Source organism: Ochotona princeps, chromosome 19 (assembly GCF_030435755.1).
Source record: "Ochotona princeps isolate mOchPri1 chromosome 19, mOchPri1.hap1, whole genome shotgun sequence".
Taxonomy (NCBI): Eukaryota; Metazoa; Chordata; class Mammalia; order Lagomorpha; family Ochotonidae; genus Ochotona; species Ochotona princeps.
The window spans coordinates 34,722,130-34,741,533 of NC_080850.1; the positions used below are offsets into that span (position 1 = coordinate 34,722,130).

Sequence of the window (19,404 nt, forward strand, 5' to 3'; positions counted from 1 at the left end):
AATTGTGTTGAAGGGCAGGGAGATGAAAATCTGTCGCTGTGCAGACTTCTGCAGCCATTCTGACTTGGGCCACCTACTGTCCTGGGCATTCAGTGGTTTGCACATGGATGGAAAGACTGCAGAGTTACTATTTACCACGTCCGCCTGACCAAAATGGACATGGGTTATAGATGATGGAAACTCTTCTTTGACAAGAATTTGGAAAAGGTTTAAAAGCAGGCAGCTATTTAAGAGAAAGAAGCTTTCTTCCATAGCTAGGCAAAAACTTGGAGCGAGGCTCTTGCTTGGAGAAAAATAAGTAAACAGCTAAGGGCTTGTCCTCCTTTTAGCTAGAAGTGAGAGACTAAGGCCTGGGCCTGTCTTTGCATCTGGGGCAGCTGTGCAGGGAGGAGAGAGAGGTGTTGATATGCTGGGGCCCAAGGAAAGCTCAAGTGCAGCAAGAGTAATGTCTGTCCTCTGGCATAGCCCATCCTGTGTGCTCTGCAGCATGCGAGCAGCTGGGCCCAGGACCTTGCCAGGGGCATCACCACATGTCATTGCCATGGCTGGAAAAGATTTTGCCAGGGCCTGAACCCAGTCTGCCAAAGCCCACCTCAGTGGTTGTCTGCCGAGTGAACCAGTCCAGGCTGGTACTGACCCCTGTCTTCCCTCAGAATCCCAAAACAATGATAAGCCAGATTCATACTTGGCCTCAATTGGTTCCAGCTCCCATGCTGGTGTGTGAAAAGGGAAAAAAGGAAGCGAGGACGCAGTCCCTCCCTTTCTAATCATTCTGTATGAATTCCTGAGTCCCAAGACTGCTGGAAGAAGGAATCCGAGTGCAGGAATGCTTAGCCCCAGTGATTAACTTTTACCCATCGAAAGTTCTTTCTAACAGTGAAATAGACCACAGGCTTAGCCTGACGTTTGTCCAAGCCTAGATTTCCGCTTAGGCTGTTTCAAACACTGATACTTATGCCTGCTTTCTAAGCATGAAATAATGATCTTGTTCTCATGGGAGTAACACATGTTTATGCTTGGGGGCAAACAAGCCAATTGCTTTATGATTAACCCTGAAGTTAAGCCTCAAAGGCAAGAGTCTGACATTAAGAGTGTTGACAATGTGGTTGAAAATGGGCCTGTTTCTTGTTAAAAAGTACACGTATGTCTACATGAACATGTGCGTACATGTGTGTGTGTAGGAGTCAATCCTGATTGGGTTTGGTTGCCTGCAAAGTAGGATGTGATTTTTAAGTTTGGGAAATGCATTGAGTGTATTTTAACTTGCAAATTTCACTTCTAATTAAAGCAATGCTTAATTATAAGTAAAAAATTTTAAAGTAAACACTCTTCCTAAGAAAAACCACCTTTACTTACCAATCAGCCAGTTTTCGTGCATGTATTCTGGAAGGAGTTGGTGGTCTTAATGTACTCCTGATTTTACCTTTCAGATTTTCCCAGTAGCTTAACCAAGGAGTAGATAAAACCGGGGATGAGAACCTTAAGTAGCTTTACCTCATTGTATGTGGTTCCTTCCCAAACCGAGAATGGGTACAGAGGGATGGCTAGGCTTGGCGGCAGCGGAAGCCACATGGGATCCAGCTGACTGGACCAGATGGAATTCAGACCTGATTCAGACTTGAGATTCCTTTTTCTCAGCTGCATAGACCCTTCAGGAGAACCTGCCTCAGGGTCTCACCCAGGCGGTTGGTGGATTGGGGTCCCAAGCCTGCTCCCTCAGGCATGCGGCCCATTCAGCCACCATTTCTGATGTGTAACTGCTTTAGAAACATGCTGTAGCTCTGTAAGTGACATCCTGACACTTGCCAGTCAAAACTGCTGCAACTTTTCAGGATGAATGAAGGCATGAACGAAGTCTGAGCAGATCAGAAGTGACGCAGGACCCAGAGCTGATGTGTGTCTGATCAGGAGCCCAGCCTCTTCTCAGCCAGCAGAGTGCTCCTTGTGGGCCACAGGCTGTGGGTCCCATTGACTCATGCAGCAGCGCTACAGGTTGGGTCCCTGCCTTTGGCCTGGCTTCGGAATTATTTGTAATTATACCCAGGCTGGTTGCTTTTTCCCCCTCTACTTCCTGAGGGTTTTCACTCCTGTGTGGGCAATATGCACACGGGGTAAGTTTCTCTGAGATCATTAGATCTAGTCATTATAGGGTTAATCTCAAGAATTTGGACTAGTCTATCCTGACACATTTTGACTTGATCCAGAATTGTACAGGTGCACTTTGGATTTTTGAAGAAAATGGTGAATCTTAAGGGGGAGTATTCTGTCCTTTTGTGAGGGAAGGTACTTAAAAATGTGCAAGACAGAGGAATCATAGCTTAAGGAAGAATCAGACCCCATTCTGGCCAAACTAAAGGATGAGATTGTCATTGGCGTGGCTACTGGCCTATTCCTTGTGAGGCAGCTGGACCAGGGCTCTCGCAGGTTCTGTCCTCTCACAGGTAACCTGGCTTCCGCCGCAGGGCTAACCGCCCCTGGTTTGTGTGGAAGCACAGTCCGTAGCAGTTCCCTCTTTCTCAGCTGTCAGAACTGCAGTTCATCCTTAAGCTCTGCTTCTGATGTTGCCCTCCTTTATCTAAAATGGTTCTAAATCAGAGTGTAATGAAGAAAATACTGCGAATCCTCCCTGGTTCCTTTATATTCTCACGACAACAGGGCTGTAAAATGGGAGCTATGCATGCTAACAGTGCTGGCATAGAGGTGGCCAGCAGGAACGCTTTCCTCTGGGCCTGCTGCCAAGAGCAGAGCTGGCTGCTGGACAGAGCACAATCTGCTGTTTCTAAAACCTCCTTATTTGGGGCTGCTCCCCAGAGATGCAGAAGGAAACTTGGGGCAGGCCTTATCCTTGCAAGTCAGTACCAGCTGCTTTCTCAGGCCAGTGAGAAAGCTGCAGGAGGAAGGGTATGATCACCCAGAGCAGGCCTCTCCTGTCTGGTACATGTCCGATACACCCAGCAATACCAAGCTGGATCCTGTTAAGGGGTGGAGCTGCGGTGCCAGAATGGGATGAATTGCCCTGGAAACTCATGTTTCTGCCCTAGCCAGAGAATAGTTCCCATTTTGCAGCCCTGTGGAGGTATGGCTGATCAGATCATCTGAAGTATATAATCACTTGATATGCTGAATGTCTCTGTGTGCTGGAGAGGCAGGGATGGCCACCTGACCCTGCTCTGTCCTTGTCTAGGAAACACGCTGGAGAAGAAAGGTGGCAAGGAGTTTGTGGAAGCTGTTCTGGAGCTCCGGAAAAAGAATGGGCCCTTAGAAGTAGCTGGAGGTGAGCTGGGGAAGCCACCGTGCATGTGCGGGTGTGGCATGGGCAGTGTTAGCAGCTGTTTCATGAGAGATGAGAATTCAGAGGTACATGGGGGTGCACATGCATCACCAAAATAGAAAAGCTCCTGTCTTTGCAGTTAGAATTTTAGCCTACGTACACGTTGTCAGAGGAGCTTAAGGTTCATCAGACCACCCTTGAAATTTCTTGAACTTACTTAAAATAGCCTCTGTATGTCTCACAGCAGTACCTCCAAATTTTAGAGAGTCTACCTCATTGGTTAAATTTTAGAGCTGAGAATTTAGATAGTGATGGGGAGAGGCTGGCAAAGCTGCAGGTACAAGTTGATATCTTTTCATCAGCCAACTGTGTTTCTTGAAAAAAGTTTATATACACTTGCTCCTGCGCTCCATTTATTGTAGCATAGGGGAGGTGATACCGGGAACCTGATCTGGGAAGAACTGTTGCTAAGTCCTGGATGCAGGCTGCTGCCTCGTGCTAGAGGTTTGACTTTTGGGATCTCAGTAAGTCAGCAGGATATGCAGTGAGCATATCCTTCCACCTTCCACTTCTTTGATCAGTGCCATTTTAAGGTCAGTGTTAATTAGGTGTGGACATAAGCCCATACTTGGGGGGTCACACAGCCATGCCTCTTTCTCCAGTGACCACTAGCCTCATCTTTGGCTAGTCTCAAGGTATAGGAAGGAGAGTGGCAAGCTGTGAGCTCTTGCCTATGTGGCCCACAGGTTCTTTCCCATCAGTGTTGCAGTGTGAGCCTTGCCAGGAGTTGGCTCAGGGCTGTCAGTCAGCTGACACAAACCAATCAAACTTTTGTTTCAGTTTCATTTATTGACATAGTGTTGATTTTATTTTTTAAAGATTTATTTACTTTTATTGGAAAGTCAGGTATACAGAGAGGAAGATCTTTCGTCCAACGGTTCATTCCACAAGCAGCCGCAATGGCCAGAGCTGCGCCGATCCAAAGCTAGGAATCTCTTGTGGGTCTCCCACATGGGTGCAGGGTCCCAAGGCTTTGGGCTGTCATCCATTGCTTTCTCAAGCCACAAGCAGGGAGCTGGATGAGAAATGGAACCTCTGGGATTAGGACCGACACCCATCTGGGATCCCAGTGTGTTTAAGGAGAGAACTTTAGCTGCTAGGCTACCATGCCAGGCCCTTAATTGTGTTTTAAAAATGAGATCTCCCATGAATTGATTCACTCCTCAAATGCCCACAACAGCCAAAACAAGGTTGGGCCAAGCTAAAGCCAGGAGCTGTAACCCCATGTAGGTCTTTCACGTGGGTAACAGGGACCTATGAACTTTAGATTGCACCCCAGGATATGCATTAGTAAGAGGTCTGGATCACAACTTGAACCAGGTAACCTGACTTAACTGTGGCACCTTTGTTCTTTTTTTTTAAAGATTTATTTTTATTACAAAGTCAGATATACAGAGGAGGAGAGAGAGAGGGGAAGATCTTCCATCCAATGATTCACTCCCCAAGTGAGCCGCAACGGCCAGTGCTATGCTGATCCGAAGCCGGGAACCAGGAACCTCCTCTGGGTCTCCCACACGGGTGCAGGGTCCCAAAGCCTTGGGCCATCTTCGACTGCTTTCCCAGGCCGCAAGGCAGGGAGCTGGATGGGAAGTGGAGCTTCCGGGACCAGAACCAGTGCCCATATGGGATCCCAGCGCGTTCAAGGCGAGGACCTTAGCCACTAGGCCATGCTACCGGGCCCGGCACCTTTGTTCTTAAGAGCTGTTTTAGAATGCAGCATATCCCTGTGCCACTGCCTAAAGACAACCATTCACCTATTTCTTTCCTCAGTGTGCCAGCATCTCAGCCCAGAGCTGTTAGATCCCATCAGTAATTTGAGATGGGATTCAGCCTCAGACTGTGTGCCTCGGAACACACAACTGTTGGTAGCACCCAAAAACCACCCCTTTCCCCGTGCACAGTGATGGGACCTTAGCAAGCCTATTTCTTAGACAAATGTTCCTTCGCACATGGTTGGAAACACCACCCAGCTGGATGGCAGCCTGGGTTTGCTGAGCCTGCTGCTCAGTCCCAGGCCCTGTCTGTCCTCCTCCCATCCTGGAGAACCTGTCTCACTCTGCCGCAGGTCAGTGGCAGTAATCACACAGTGAGGCTGTGCAGCAGCAGAGGTGCAGTCCAGGCACTTAGTTGCTTGTGCCTGGGGTTGCTGCCTGCACTTGAGGAAAGGAGTGAGCAGATAACAAAAGGCAAGTGTTGGAGGCTGCAAATATTCTCACATGTTCTGTCAAGTTACAAGTACTCTTCCTGCTGCTGGGGGGTAGACAGAGGGCTTCCTGCATCTTCCTTGAGTGAATGGATGATGGTGCCTCCTGATGCTGGCTGTTCCGAGGTAGAACACAAACACGCTGAGTGTGCCCTGGACTTGAGCCTCTGCTGGCTTCCCAGTGCAGCAGGCAGCTGTGCTCCTCCTCGAAGGGCCTGGGAGGATGCCTGGTGATGCAGAGGACTAGAACTCTGCACGCTTGTCTTCTCTAGCTGCCGTCAGTGCTGGCCATGGCCTACCGGCCAAATTTGTGATCCACTGTAATAGCCCAGTCTGGGGTGCGGACAAATGTGAGGAACTCCTGGAAAAGACCGTGAAGAACTGCTTGGCCCTGGCCGACGACAAGAAGTTGAAGTCCATTGCATTTCCATCCATCGGCAGTGGCAGGTAAGGGCACACTTTTGTGGCCACACGGCTCATGGTAGGTTTCTCTCTATACAGCCTGGAATGCTTTTTCTGCCAAGGACCATTTGCATATTTATGAAATTTGTACAACCTGCAAAAATTACCTTAAACAAGCCTGCTACATATGTATTGAGTTTCCACTTGTGCCTGCCAAGGCAACAGTAGATGGTTTTTGTGGCCTTTTGTAGCCCACTGGCATACATGACCCGTGGTGGGAGAGCTGTCTGCCTTCGTGAGGGAAGAGTGCATGTGTAGCACCTGTGGGGACAGCTGCAGAGTGACAGCAGGTGTAACCACAGGGAGAGCACAGAGAACAGGAGTGGTGAGCTGGGTTAGGATTCCCTTCTGTCTGGGCAGCAGAGCTCTAAGACAGTGCAGCAGGGCCAGGGACTCCCTCCCTCCCATCCACTGGGCAAAGAGCAGAGGATGCAGGTGGGAGCTCAGCTATAACCCCAGCTGCCAGCCACTGTGGCTTCCTACCTTGGGGTTGGGCCTGGAATAGAGTCCTGGCTAGTCCACTCGCCTGCTGGGTCAGAGGAGTGAACCTTCATTCTGCCCACAGCCATCTGGTTGTCTAGCAGCCTTTGCTGACGATGCAGAATTGTCAACCTGAACACTGGCCTGTGAGGATGTATTACATTTTCAATCCTACCTTGGTTTGCCTTGGCAGGACCAGACATTCCCGCCACTGGCCAGAAAACGTATCCCCCTTGCGAAGAGTCATCAGAGCCCTCCATCTGACCTCAGGGGCTTTGGAAATGAAAACACTCAGGAGGTAGAGGTGGGCCTGAGAGGGCAGTGCCATGTGAAGTTTGTACCTCACTTCCCACCATCACCAGGCTCCTCCTTACAGGGAGCGGAGGTGAAGGACACAGGGCCTTGGAAAAGGGTCCAGTTGGAAGCCTGTTGGGCCTGTGCCCAGCTATCCCTGCAAGCTGTGGGCCACTGAGGAGAGGCCTTAGAACCCCACAGCCTGCTTAGAGAAACTGCTTTTCTCTCCAGACTCCCCCTTCTAAACTCACCAGGAAGCTGAGGAGTAGATCCTGTCATCTCCAGTGGAGGTGGGCAGTAGGCCCAAACAGAAGCCAAGTGAAAGCTGCTGCCTTGGATAGCCAGATGCATACTCCTCATCACTTGGGGGGTTTTCACTGTATCTACATTTTCAGTTACTATATTCTGTGTGTCCTCATTCCAGCCTCTTTAGCCAAAAGTGTATGTAGAACATCATTTTAAAAATCAACACCATTTAAGTGCATGCTGAAAGCAAAAGCTATCAGAGTGAGCATCTAAAAGTCCTTCCAGTTGGGTCTGAGCATACCTGGCAAAGACAAGCATCCCTCTTCCCAAGGTAGTGAGCCCTGTGGGGCTGGAGGCAGGCCCACAGCAGGTCCCAGAGCCTGTCTTGACAAGGTGCTCTTGCATCTTTGAAGTAGCCACACTTACCGCTTGTAGCAGGCCTGGTCTTGGGCACTGCGCTGTGGTGTGACCTGTGGTAAATGAAGCAGCCTCTTGACCCTGGACGGACTTATCAGCGAGCGAGGCAGTAGGGCCTGCCCTGCCTTGGACGGTCCCGAGGCTCTGCTAAATTAGTGTTTCGGATGCACTTTGATCAGCACTGATGAAAGGTGCTTCCGAGGAGAGGCAGTAGGGCCTTTATTGGAAGCAGTAATTTCACGCTCTTTCATATGGTTATTGGGACACTTTTAATTGAAGCATAAAAGTAATTCCCATAAAAGAGCATCTGTTATTACAAACCTATTTACATTTTTCATGGAGTAAAAAGTTTTTAAAAATAATCGAAAGCTTTTAAGAGGGCGGAATGCCAAAGGCAGCACATGTGCACGGCTCCCTGGGCCCACATCTGTCGGGCAGACCTTGCCCCGCAGAGCCCTGGAAACAGCTGCCCTCTCTTTCATGAGTAAGAATGGGATTACCCCAGAGCCAGCCAGTAAATCACAGTGGGTTTTAGGAGGGGAAATAAAACAGCTTGTTTGTGGCATCCAGTGTCTCTGGTGTAGAAGCCACGCTGGAGTAAAAGCACTGTGAATTCACATGCATTGGTAACGCGGCCGTGGGCTCACTTTCTCCCCGCGTGTGGCCATGCGAGCCCAGCTCTGGCATCTAGACGGCCTGTCCTTGTGCACTCCCCACTCCCTCGGACGGAGGGGCAATGCAGAGGGAACAGCTAGTTTAAGGCTTTGATTGAACTTTGCTGAGATTTACGAGCTTCACAGCAAAGTTCCTCAAGTCCCCATTATGGGCCTTCACTGTGCCCCAGGCACTGTGTTAAAATGCTTCATCTGCATTATCTCACAGCAGCCCTCAGAAGTGAGTACATTGCTACATCTGTCCAGAAGCAAAGAAACCCAGACCTAGAGCCTGAGCTACTTACCTGAGGGTTGCATCCTGGGAAGAACTGAGGCTTCGCAGCATCAGGCACAGAGAACCCCTGCGCCGCTTTTCACCCCACCAAACAATCTTCCCTGACTTGTCCACGTGCAGCTGTCAGCCACCCCAGTCCCTTGGCGCTGGCCTCAGAGGACAGTCACAGGGCTTTGAATAGGGTAAAATTGCTTCTTACCTTAAACTTAATGAACCCTGCAGGAAGAAAACCAAGAGGCCACAGTGTCATGCCTCTGTGTGCTGCTCCCAGCTCAGCACCCAGTGCCTTTCTTGGGGCTGTGTTCTCCCATGACTTCTAACAGTCAGGCACTTAGGCCCAGGAATGGCCAGCAGCAGAGTAGGGGGCAGACTGGATCCTAACAGAAGGGTTATCCACACCCCATGCTGGTAGTCATTTGCCCCAGCCCTGCTCAGCACACCAGGAGCCTAGACAATCAGACGGTGGACTGGCCCAGCCAGAAAGCCAGAGCCCACCTCGAACCCACCTCTGCTCCCCCACTTTACCTTCAGGAGCAAGCTCCTTGCAGCACCTGCTCCAGGATGCCTGCTTGGACTCCATCCAGCTGCTTCTCATAGCTCGTACCTGTACTTGCCATGTGCATTCCAGGCAGACCCTGGACAGTGAGGTCCCTGGTGAGGCTGCACACAGGGTGGGGGCTCAGCCGAGCTGGAGCTGCTTGAACCTTTTCCTGGCTGTGGCCTCTGTGAACCCAGGATCTGCACGTGTGGGCAGAGGGTGTGACGGGCCACACCTATGTGGGCCTCTGGCCCCTGGTAGGCGCTGAGCCCGGACAGCACCAAACGTCAGTACCCTCACACAGATCTAGATGACGGAAGCCAGCACTCGCGGGAGAGGATGCTGCAGACACAACAGGAGTGAATGCAGGGCAGTTCAGACATTGTTTAGTCTGCTCAAGGCAAGAACTGGGAGGGAGGGAGGGAAGGAGTGTTCAAGGTCACAGCCCTTTGGGATGGGAACTGAAGGCACAGTCACTGGGACAGGTCAGGAGCTGACAGGAGAAGTACCAGTGAGACTGCAGGTAAGCACAGAGGCCGTCCACTGCACCATCTTGTCCCAGGAAGAGAGGTGCCCATCCAGTATACCCAGTGCCTCTGCTCTCAGGCACTGGGCTCCACCCTGGATCTGACGCCAGTGCAGAAGTGCATGACCTCTCAAGCTCGGTGAGGCCTTCTGTGCAAGGTGGACAGCACAGCTGCCACAGAGGCAGCAGGCCTAGATGTGGCTGTGATTATGCCAATTTGGGGGCACCCAACACTGCGCCAGGGAGCCCTGCAGTCATTGCCCTTTGACCTTAAGCCTGTAGCCATGGCTGATGGCCTTGTAGAGATTGGCCAGACTGGGCATCTTCTGTGGGGCCCAGAGGCCAACACTGTCAGCATAATGTAGCCACAGTAACAGTAGCAGTCACCCATAGACAGCTGGCATGGGGTGAGGGAATGCATCCTGAGCTCCTGCCCACTGAGCTGCTCTGCCCTGAGCACACAGGCCTTACAGACTGGTAGGCATCTGAGGCCAAGCTGGAGCCAGCCTGTCATGTCATCGTGTTGCCACAGCTGCCCATCCACAGGGCGCAGGCTGAGTATGCAAAGCACTTTTCCCATGATACTGCACACATTCCTAACTGGCCAGCTGTACCATGCTGGGGCCTTCCTGGGCCGGGTGAGCACCCCTTAACAGTCTATCCACTCCTACAGGGTCCAGGGTGGCTAGGCACAAGATGGCATCGCTTGAGGTCTGGTTTTGCCACAGGGGATGGGTTTGTGCATAATAGGCTTTCTCAGAAACAGTTCCAACTTCAGGGTCACACACCAGGACAGGCTACTTCTCTACATGCAGAAACATTTGAAATAAAATATTAAAGAAAAAGACTTGCATCTCAGGCACTCTGGGTGCAGCCCAGCATCCCGTCTTTTTGATCCCTGTGTAATGCAGACCGCAGTCTGAGAAAATCTCACCACAAATCACGGACCCCTCATCCTTGTTCCAGGGAGACCCTGTGGAGGCAGCCAGGGTGACACCTTGTCTATGTCACACCACACCCAAACCTGGGCCAGACACAGCCAGATGTGGCAGGTGCAGTGTTCTGGGGAGCTAAGGCTAGCAAACAGCCAGAGGTGGAATGTGGCCATCAGATTGCACAGTAAATTGTTCCTGGGCAGTCCCCACAGGACTTGGTGTCAGCCAGGACACCCTGTATAGGTGTGAGATCCAGGCTGACTAGGGTTGGGGGTAACCTTACTGGGATGAGCTTGCTGCTGGGGAACATACTTGGGCCCCACACAGAGATTGCGGCTCTACATCCCCACCCAGCTCGTTTATCCAGGTTAGGTCCACAGCCTTTGGCGTTCTGCTGTCCCCAGCATAGACCTGGAAAGGGTATAGAAACTGGGCTTTGGCTAGGACCTGCACAGTGAAAAAGATGTGTTCCCTAAAGTCAGGCCTAGCTGCTCCAGCCTGGCAAGTGGGAGTGCTCCTCTGCTCACTGTCCATGCCCTGGATTTGGAGGCCTCTGAGCCAGGGGCAGCCGGAGCAGCTCCTTTCCCAGCTGAGCGGTCACCTCCAAGCATAACCTGTCCACACCCTGCAAAGCCCTTTATGTCTTCCCCAGCAGCACCCTTGGGCCTGGCTCACATGGGAATTTGGAAACTGCATGGTCACTACCAGAGGAAGGCATGCATATATGTAATAGCCCTGTCTTGGTCAGAGCATTCCTGACGCTGTGGACTCTTCTCCCAGCAGAACTCCAGGACTGCTGTGTGGGGTCCCTGCCCTTGGGTGACACCTCTGCTCCTCTGAGAATGAGCTCTGCTACAGAAGCATCAGAAAAACTAATTCTCCAGGGTAGAATGTATGAATCCAAATTTGTTCCAGAACTGGGCCCAAGAATGTTTTGGCTCTGTGGCTGTGAGGGGTTAGGCCTGACTACGGTGCAGGAGATGGGATGTGGTGGCTCTCCCAGCACCATCTGGTAGCTCACACCCATAGGTGGCTGAGCAAGGCCAGGAGTGCTGTGAGCCTCTCCTGTCATCTGCATCAAGAACGTCTCAGCGTGGCAGCAGGCTCCCCATGCTCAGTACATCAGCACAGTGACAGTGACTGGGCAGCCTGAGGACTAAGTGTGAAAAAGACACACTGGATCACCTCAGGATCTTTCACTAACAGAGGGATCAGGAGGGAACTCAGACTCAGGGCCATGGGTTCCAAACCCAGGTCATTCCCAGCAAGCCAGGCAAGCTGCTGCACCATTCCTACTTTCCTCCAAGTGCCTTGGAGCAGTCTCAGCCACATACAAGGCCATGAGTGCCCACCTTCCCTGTCCCCATCTCAGCCCTGGGCCCCTGCTTCCCTCAGCTGCCACCTGGTGGTCACTTTAGATGGCAGCATAGGGATCCCAATGTACTGGACCTGTGACCTTAGATGATGTCCCTGAATCCAGTCCTAATGACCCGAAATTCTTGCCTTGCACTCATAGCTCTCTGATGCCTTGGCTTTTGGGGTGGACCACTCTGGTAGGGGCTGGGGGCTGTAGAGGTAGAGGTTAGACCAGCTGTCCCAAAGGTACACATCTACCCACCCACACCCACCGGGAGCCTGTACTGCTACCCCCCCCCCCCCCGAAGACCAGCCCACCCACCTGCCACTCAGAAAATTTCCAAAGGCCACACAGCTCCTTGTCTAGTTGCCTGTCCCTGTCCTGTGGGCCTGGCGCTCCACAGACACTGGACCGGAGGGTGGCTGAGCACTCAATTCCCCTCCTGCAGGAACGGCTTTCCGAAGCAGACAGCAGCGCAGCTGATCCTGAAGGCCATCTCCAGCTACTTCGTGTCCACAATGTCCTCCTCCATCAAGACGGTGTACTTCGTGCTTTTCGACAGCGAGAGCATAGGCATCTACGTGCAGGAAATGGCCAAGCTGGACGCCAACTAGGCCGGGGGTGCCATGGCCCCTGCCTCCTATTGGAGAGAGAAAAAGGAAAAAAAACCCCTTGGCTCCTAGTGGGAGGCGGGAACCCTTTCATTTTCAGTTTTGTTCATCTAGAGAAAGGAAGATTTTGGTTTCCAGTTTCATTGTTTTTGACCTTCTGAGATGTTTTTACGTTAGCACTGATAGTCAGCATTACTGTTGTTAAGCGCTGTGTTCCAGACCGTGTCTGACTTAGCGTCACCTAGGCGACCTTCTAGTCCCATTCGGATGAGCTCGGGTTGATAGAGTGCAGGGGAGCGCCACCTCGTAGCCGCGGCGGAAGCCAGGAACCCCCGTCCGTTCCGTGTCTTGTGGTGCTTTATTGTACACCCAGTGGCATTCTTTTTACTCTGATGTCCTTGTTTTTTGGTTTTTTGTTTTTGTTTTTTTCCCTGCGAAGGAAAAAAAAAATCATAAATCTGCAGCAGGCCTAATTTTTGTTTACTTTTTAATGTCTCGACAGATTTGAAAATGAAAGATTTAAAAGGCAGAACAGAATCTGTTGTCCTTAATTATATTTGCAATTTGAAATTTTGTGTGGATTGATTTAGTAAAATGTTAAACAGTTTGTCATGATTGTCCCCTCTCAATCATTTCTGTCCATGAGTGACCCCTGTGCTCAAAACCATCCCTGCCAGTTCTAAAACATGGGAAGCAGGCCAGCCCACCCCCAGGATGCCCCTGGGGCCACTGCAGCCTGGAATGGTGGGGGCTCTGTCTTCCAAACCCCTCTACCTCAGTGACTGGTGGAGAAATGCATGCAAAAGCCCCTGGATCCTGCTTCAAGCCCTTTGGCCCATGGGTGGCCTCTGAGTCACAGATACGGAGGAACACACCTAAAGCCCTGTGGTGGCTGTGCATAGGGCCGGTCCAGAGCCCAAGGCGCCAGACTCAGCCTGGTGCTCCTCCCCTCCCTTCCAGCAGCCTACTGGCCTCGCAGCCAGGCCAGCTGCTAGTTGGGCTATAGAGGTGTGCCCTTGGTGGGGGGGTCTGGCATCCCTGTGGGGCAGGTGGCCACCCCCTCAGTCCTGGTAAGAAAATGGAATAGGCTAGCAACATACAGCTTCACCTTCAAACAGGCCTCACTCCTTAACCAAAATCCACCTTACAGGTGCTTACCTCTTCTCATCCCTGTTGGAAGGGAAATGCTTCTAAAGCAGACCCAGCAAAATGGCCTTTCGCAGCAGATGTGTGTTAGACACCGTTGCCCAGATCATGGCTACAGGCTGTTTGCCTCAAAAGACTGTACAGTGAGGTCATCTGTGGGGCTCTCACCTCTCCCAGTACAGATGGGCAGACCAGACAGAGGGCACTGCACCAACTGCTGCGGACATCACGTCACAGGACCCCTGTGCAAGCACAGCTAAGCGGTGTTCCCTGGATCACACCAGCAACCACCTTGTTGCTGACCACGGGGATCCAGGTCATTGGGCCTTGGCATGTTTCTCATTGCAGGACTAAACCATAGATGGGCCTCGGGGCTGAACCTGAATTTAGATGGCATCTGGGTGGGGAGCATCACTGGGTTTACTGCGGAGGAAGCCGTCAGTACAGTCACTGTGTTTTTCCAAAGAGCGCCCACTAGATGTCACTGTAAGGATGGGGAAGCGCCGGAGCCAAGAGCTGCCCATTGGTGCTCTCCCTTGTGATTGCACAAAAGGATAAATTACATTTGTCAGGGTCTGCATGAACTTTATCACAATCATTTTAGTGTTTCTAAACAGAATAATCCAAACTGCACTGAGCCCCGAGATGTGGACACGTCAGGGGAATTCTCAATGACACAGGGAGGCGGAGTGAGCAAACTGCCTGTTATCCCCATCACTGCCAAACCACCCAGTGAACTCATAAAAAAACTGGGATCCATTGCGGTTCCTTCATGTCAGCCTCAGGTTTCAAGGGGTTGGGGGGTGGTCACCACTTTAAAAATTCTAGTGTAGCTACAGTATCCCCTTGAAAAACACATATTTCTCTCACCAAAAGACAAACATGCGGTTAGCCACATGGACCAGTTAGGGGGCCTGGGGAGGTGGGAGTCTTCTCTTGGTGGGAAGCCCCCCTACCCCAATCCCTACTCCAACCTTAGGACTCTGCACAATGGCCTGAGGCACATCGCACTCTCTCCCATTAGTTTCTGGAGAATGCTCCTACTCTAGCCGAAATAATCGTAACAATTTTCCCAGTGCCGTTTTGTGAACCCCTTTAAAGGACAGTAAGATCTGCCCCTGCACATGGGTACAGGCTTCAGTTAGACAAGTGCCATATGCTGTATGTCTCCCTCGACAAGCACCCTCTTGTTGCTGAGTCTTCCACACCTCCCAGGAAGGTAGCGCTTACCCTGCCTTACAAGTGGGGTGCTCTCACCAGGTCACACAGCTGCAAGCGCTGGCACAAGAACCCTGCTGCCAGCTGTGTGGCCAGAGCTGTCTGCTGCCCAGCATCCATCTTAATATCATGCTCCCTGGTTGGACCAGGCTTGCCTGTGTGACAGGTGCCATGTGGCCACCTCCAGGGGCACCCACCAAATCTGCAACCCCAGGTGAAGAGAAACCCAAGGATCAATAGAATTTACTGAGCACTCACTGTAGCTGAGACCCCCTGGTGAAGTCAGCTGAGTCGGCATGGCTGCTGGGGGGCTCTGCTCACAGCTGGCTGCTGCTGGCTCTGGGTAGGTGTGGTGGGAGGCCTGCAGTGCAAAACCCAGCATTGGGCATGATAGCAAGGATGGAATTGCCCAGGCCAAGAAAACAAGTAGACGGGGAATAGGTAAATGCAAGGTGCCTGCCAGCCCAAGAGGGGGGTCCCTGCATCCCCAAAACTGCAAGCCTGAGGTCCTCACAGCCTCCCTAGTTCTGGTCTGCTCACAGCACTTGGAGCTGTGCATCCATGGGAATTTTTCCGGCTGAAATCCTGCTTCCCATTCAGGTGGCCGTGGTTGTACTAAACAGCAGAGAAATGCGAGATCCTTGTACAGTGTCCACCCTGGGCTGGGGACCCACAGATGAGCATGCCCGGCCCTTCCTGGGAGTGGACCCTGCAAGGGCTGTGTCACCAGTGGCCTCGGCCTCCCTGAGAAGTGGCATGCCCATTTACTCTGGAGCAGCCCTGTGTTTGGTTTTGGTGGCCGACGCTGCTGGCCAGCGTTATCTCAGAGGCTGGCTGGGGTGCCACCTCTGAGCTGCTGCTGGCAGGTGTGGCGGTGGGGAGGCGCGTCCTGAGGCCCACTCCCAGCAGAGAAGAAAGGGCAGTGCTCAATGGCGAGGGCGAGGCCACGGCTTCTCAGGCTTTTCTTCCATTTATAACCCAGCCTGTGGTGTTTGCTCCAGGGGGCCCCTGATATCAAAATAATACCACGTGATGCCCCTACCTGGTGGGGCGGTACAAATACGCTCATTAACCCACAGCCCTCACCACCGTCGCCTGCCCCTCGGCAAAGGTGTGCAAACACAATGAGTGGCCTTTCCCTGACCCCGGCTAACTGGCCCCACCCAGGCTGCTTGGCTTGACTTGGGGCCACAGTGTCCCAGACACTGTGAGAGGCACCTTCCTCCTCATTCCCCTTCTCCAAGCCCAGGCAGCGGTGCCCTTTCCTCCCAGAGCGGCATCATGTAGCACAGTGACACACCTGGCCAGGGTCCCAATGGATGTGTCTGGGCACATGCCAAGCTCTGTGCCTGCCCCATGCCACAGGCTTAAGTCACAACCCTTGCAGAGGCTAAAGCCCTGACACCCAACTGGGGACTGCAACCCAGGGACACTTGTAAGCATCAAGTCAAATCTAGCTGCTGGCAGGAATCCCGTTCAACCAGGGCCCTTGGGCAGATGACGTCGATCCCAAGGCCACGGGTGTTAGGGATCATGCCGACCCTTCTCCCACATGCAACCTTCCTGCCCCCAAGCCGGGCATGCTGCTGAGAGCCCCAGCGCCCGTGGTTGCAACCTGATGGCCCCTACTCTGTTGACAGCCACAGTGTGACCCTCCAGGTGGGCACACATGCTGGGCACCGGCTGGCCAGGCAACCTGATCTTGCTGCACCTCGAAACAAGGACGCGCCCTAAGCTGCGTTGAATAAATTAGAGTGAAGCTCAAGGAGGCTCAGCTGCGGTGGATGGGCAAATTGATTTGCTTCCCATCTGGGAGATTAAATTCCACTGCCCCAAGATGGCAGCGGGGTAATGAGCTGTCAGTCAAACAGAGCAGAGCCAGGGCCCGGCGTGTAATTGCAGCCCGGCGGCTCCTCGTTAGGTGCCATGGAGGACAGCCCGCCTGCGGAGTCCACGCGGAGGCAGCCTCGGAACAGGCCTAGCTTGGCGAGGGCTGCCACCTTGAAGCAGGTGTCATGGACCCCTGAGGTCCGTAGCACTGTGCTCAGCGGCTCTGGCCAACCCAAGCCTCCAGGGTGCTGAAAACTTCCCTGGGAACACACTGGGGGCACGTGGGACCTCGCCCTAACGTGTGTCTGTCTGTCTGCCGGTCACTCCCCACCCTGCCATGAATGCCATCCCCCAACACACACTCTACATGCAATTCTGTGGTTTAACCCTCACAGCACCCTGCTACAGCAATCGTCACGTTTTATTTTACATATGAACAAACACCTATGGGAGCTCAGGGAACAGGAAGAAGCTGTTCCCCTCTCCAGCCTGTGCACTGCCATCTCAATTCCCTCTATCTGGGCACTCTCCAGCTGTGCTCAAGGCTTTAGACAAACCAATTCCTCCCCAGACCTGTCTTCCTCCACTTACCGCTCACTCAAGCCTGCAGGTCACCTATTCTTGAACTCCTGCTACCTCTTCCCAGAAGCCCTCCATGACTACATCATCTGGGCCCATGACCACTGGGTTCCATCAGCACTGACCACTGTCCGTGCACACATTCCCTGAGCTCAGTCCTCAGCTCTTTAGATTCTGGGGCCACCGTGGAGAGCAGAGAGCCAGCCCTTCACGAAGCCTGAGCAGCTGTGGCTCCTCAGCATTTCCTCCCAAGGGTCCAGGGCAGGGGGCGGGGGTGCCCTCTTGGTGGCTGCGTCAATCACATCTGTAAATCCAAATCCAAGGTTTTGTACCAGGCAGAGGGGGCTGGGCTCATAGGTGTGGTGGGAGGAAACATGGGCTCCCCTACAGCTACCTGCAAGGACCTTCTGACCCTGGGGACAGCAGCCTAGGGTGACAGCATGGGTCCCCCATCACTGGACTGTGTGGACCCTCAGTGGCTTCCGGCAGAGTTGCCGCCAGCTCCCACTCTTCCCCCTGCCCCCCCGCCATTACCCACTGTGGGCTCCCAGAGTTGAACTTCAAGTAGACAGGGGACTCTCAGGAGCAGGCCATGGCCACGGCTTCAATAACACAGGACAAAGACATGTCTGCTGCCACCGTCTGGGCTGTGTACCGCAGCGGGCTCTTGTCTGCATGCCACCAAGTGTGGGAATGTGCCCAAGTCACAGACCTAGGGACTGGCCAGGGCCTATTCCTTGGTAGCCCAGCAGCAGCAGCTTGTCCCAGTGACCATGCACCCAGGCCAGAAACTGCTGCCACAGGCCAGCCTCAGGGCACAGGCCCACAGAGTCCCATGGCAGCAGGGCCCTTGTGGTCCCATGAGGAGCCTTGAAAGTGTCTGCCACCTCTAAGCTCAGGGAGCAACACAAGTCAACGAGACATGCCCTGAGAAATAGCAGCACTGTGGGCAGCTGGTCTGGTGCGCAGCCTCCTAGGGCCGGGGAAAAGATGTGAGCCCATTTAACAGATGGGAACAAGTGAGGAGAGAGCTTCAAGGGGCACCTTGTCCCCTGCCACAGAGGAGCCATAAGCATGGCTGCTTCCTCCAGTCTTCCTGGCAGAAAGCGAGAGGCCCAATTCAGCGCAACTGCCAAGGCCACAGCCCCAAGCAGCCATCCTGGTCCCGGCCCTGTCGTTAGCAGGTCCTTGTTAAGACCCAGGCGCGCCATCCTTGGGCCAGCCTTGTTTTCCTTCGTGGAGAGAGGCCCTTGCAGGAAGGCTGGGCGCACGTGCACTGCCCCATAAATCCAGCCGGTGTGGCTCATTACAGGGTTCCGCTTCATGAGCCCCGCAGCCCAAGCCCGCGCAGGCTCCGCTGGCCGCTGCAGCCTCAGACGTGAGCTCATCCAGCATGCGGGGGTGAGGAAGGGGCTGGGCAGCCCTCTGGGCAGCAAAGGGACAATGCATCTATTAAGGGCTGTCAGCTCTTCCACTGCCTCCTGTCCTGGGCCCAGGACCACCCCACTAGGAAAGACCCCAGAAGTGGGGGGCCCAGGCACAGGGGCTGCTGCAGGACACCCCCCTTTTCCCATCCAGAAATGAGTTGGCAGCACAAAGTCCTCATGAAGGGAGACACCCTCTACTGCTCTTACTACCCGTAGCATCGGGAGCTGTGGACCCACATGGGCCAAGCGCGCTCTGGCCACCATCAGCCTGGGGGAGCAGCCAGTTTGTCTCAGGGGAGTGATGGGCACCATGAGCCATCAGAGCACACTTCTGCCCCCTTGTGTCTGGCATTGCTGCAGGCACCAAGCCCCTTCTCCATGTGGGGCTCAGGGAGGAGATGGGCTCTGTGCACTTTGTAAAGAACATTCTAGAACTGTACTATGCAACACAGCCAATGCAAGTCACAAGATGGCTCAGCTGGCAGGAAATGAAGTTGTTCAGGGGTGGGCATGTAGCAGTTAAAGGATCCATATTCCATATCCAAGTGGGCTCAAGTCCTTGCTCACACAGCAGTTGCTGGCTCAAGGAAGCAGTTCCTGCCAGAATCATGGAGTCCCCAGGTGCCATAGCCCAGTCCACTCACAGCCACAGCTGGCACGCAGGGAGTGAACCAGCAGGTGGGAGCTCTCAGGTTCTTCAATAAACAAACTGAATTCAACTATGGAGTTCCCTGTTCATTCAACATTGCCCCCAAGTCCAGGGCTATCACGTGCAGCACTGTATGAAGTTGTAGTGTGTGTGTCAGGTGTCGGGGAGGAGGTGCCCGGAGTCCAGGAAGCCCTGTAGAGTGCCATC

General features: G+C 53.1%; 1 protein-coding gene across 2 annotated transcripts in view; it reads left to right on the forward strand.

The window, feature by feature from the left end:
- Window positions 1–12,955, forward strand: part of LOC101530371 (core histone macro-H2A.1) — a 64,074-nt gene extending 51,119 nt beyond the window's left edge. For both annotated transcript variants that reach the window (XM_004586421.2, XM_058677693.1), the window contains 3 exons: window positions 3,185–3,274; window positions 5,807–5,981; window positions 12,186–12,955. In XM_004586421.2, the coding sequence (XP_004586478.1) occupies window positions 3,185–3,274; window positions 5,807–5,981; window positions 12,186–12,351 (431 nt within the window). In that variant the 3' untranslated portion in view covers window positions 12,352–12,955. The remainder of the gene's footprint in view (window positions 1–3,184; window positions 3,275–5,806; window positions 5,982–12,185) is intronic.
- Window positions 12,956–19,404: the final 6,449 nt, after the last annotated feature.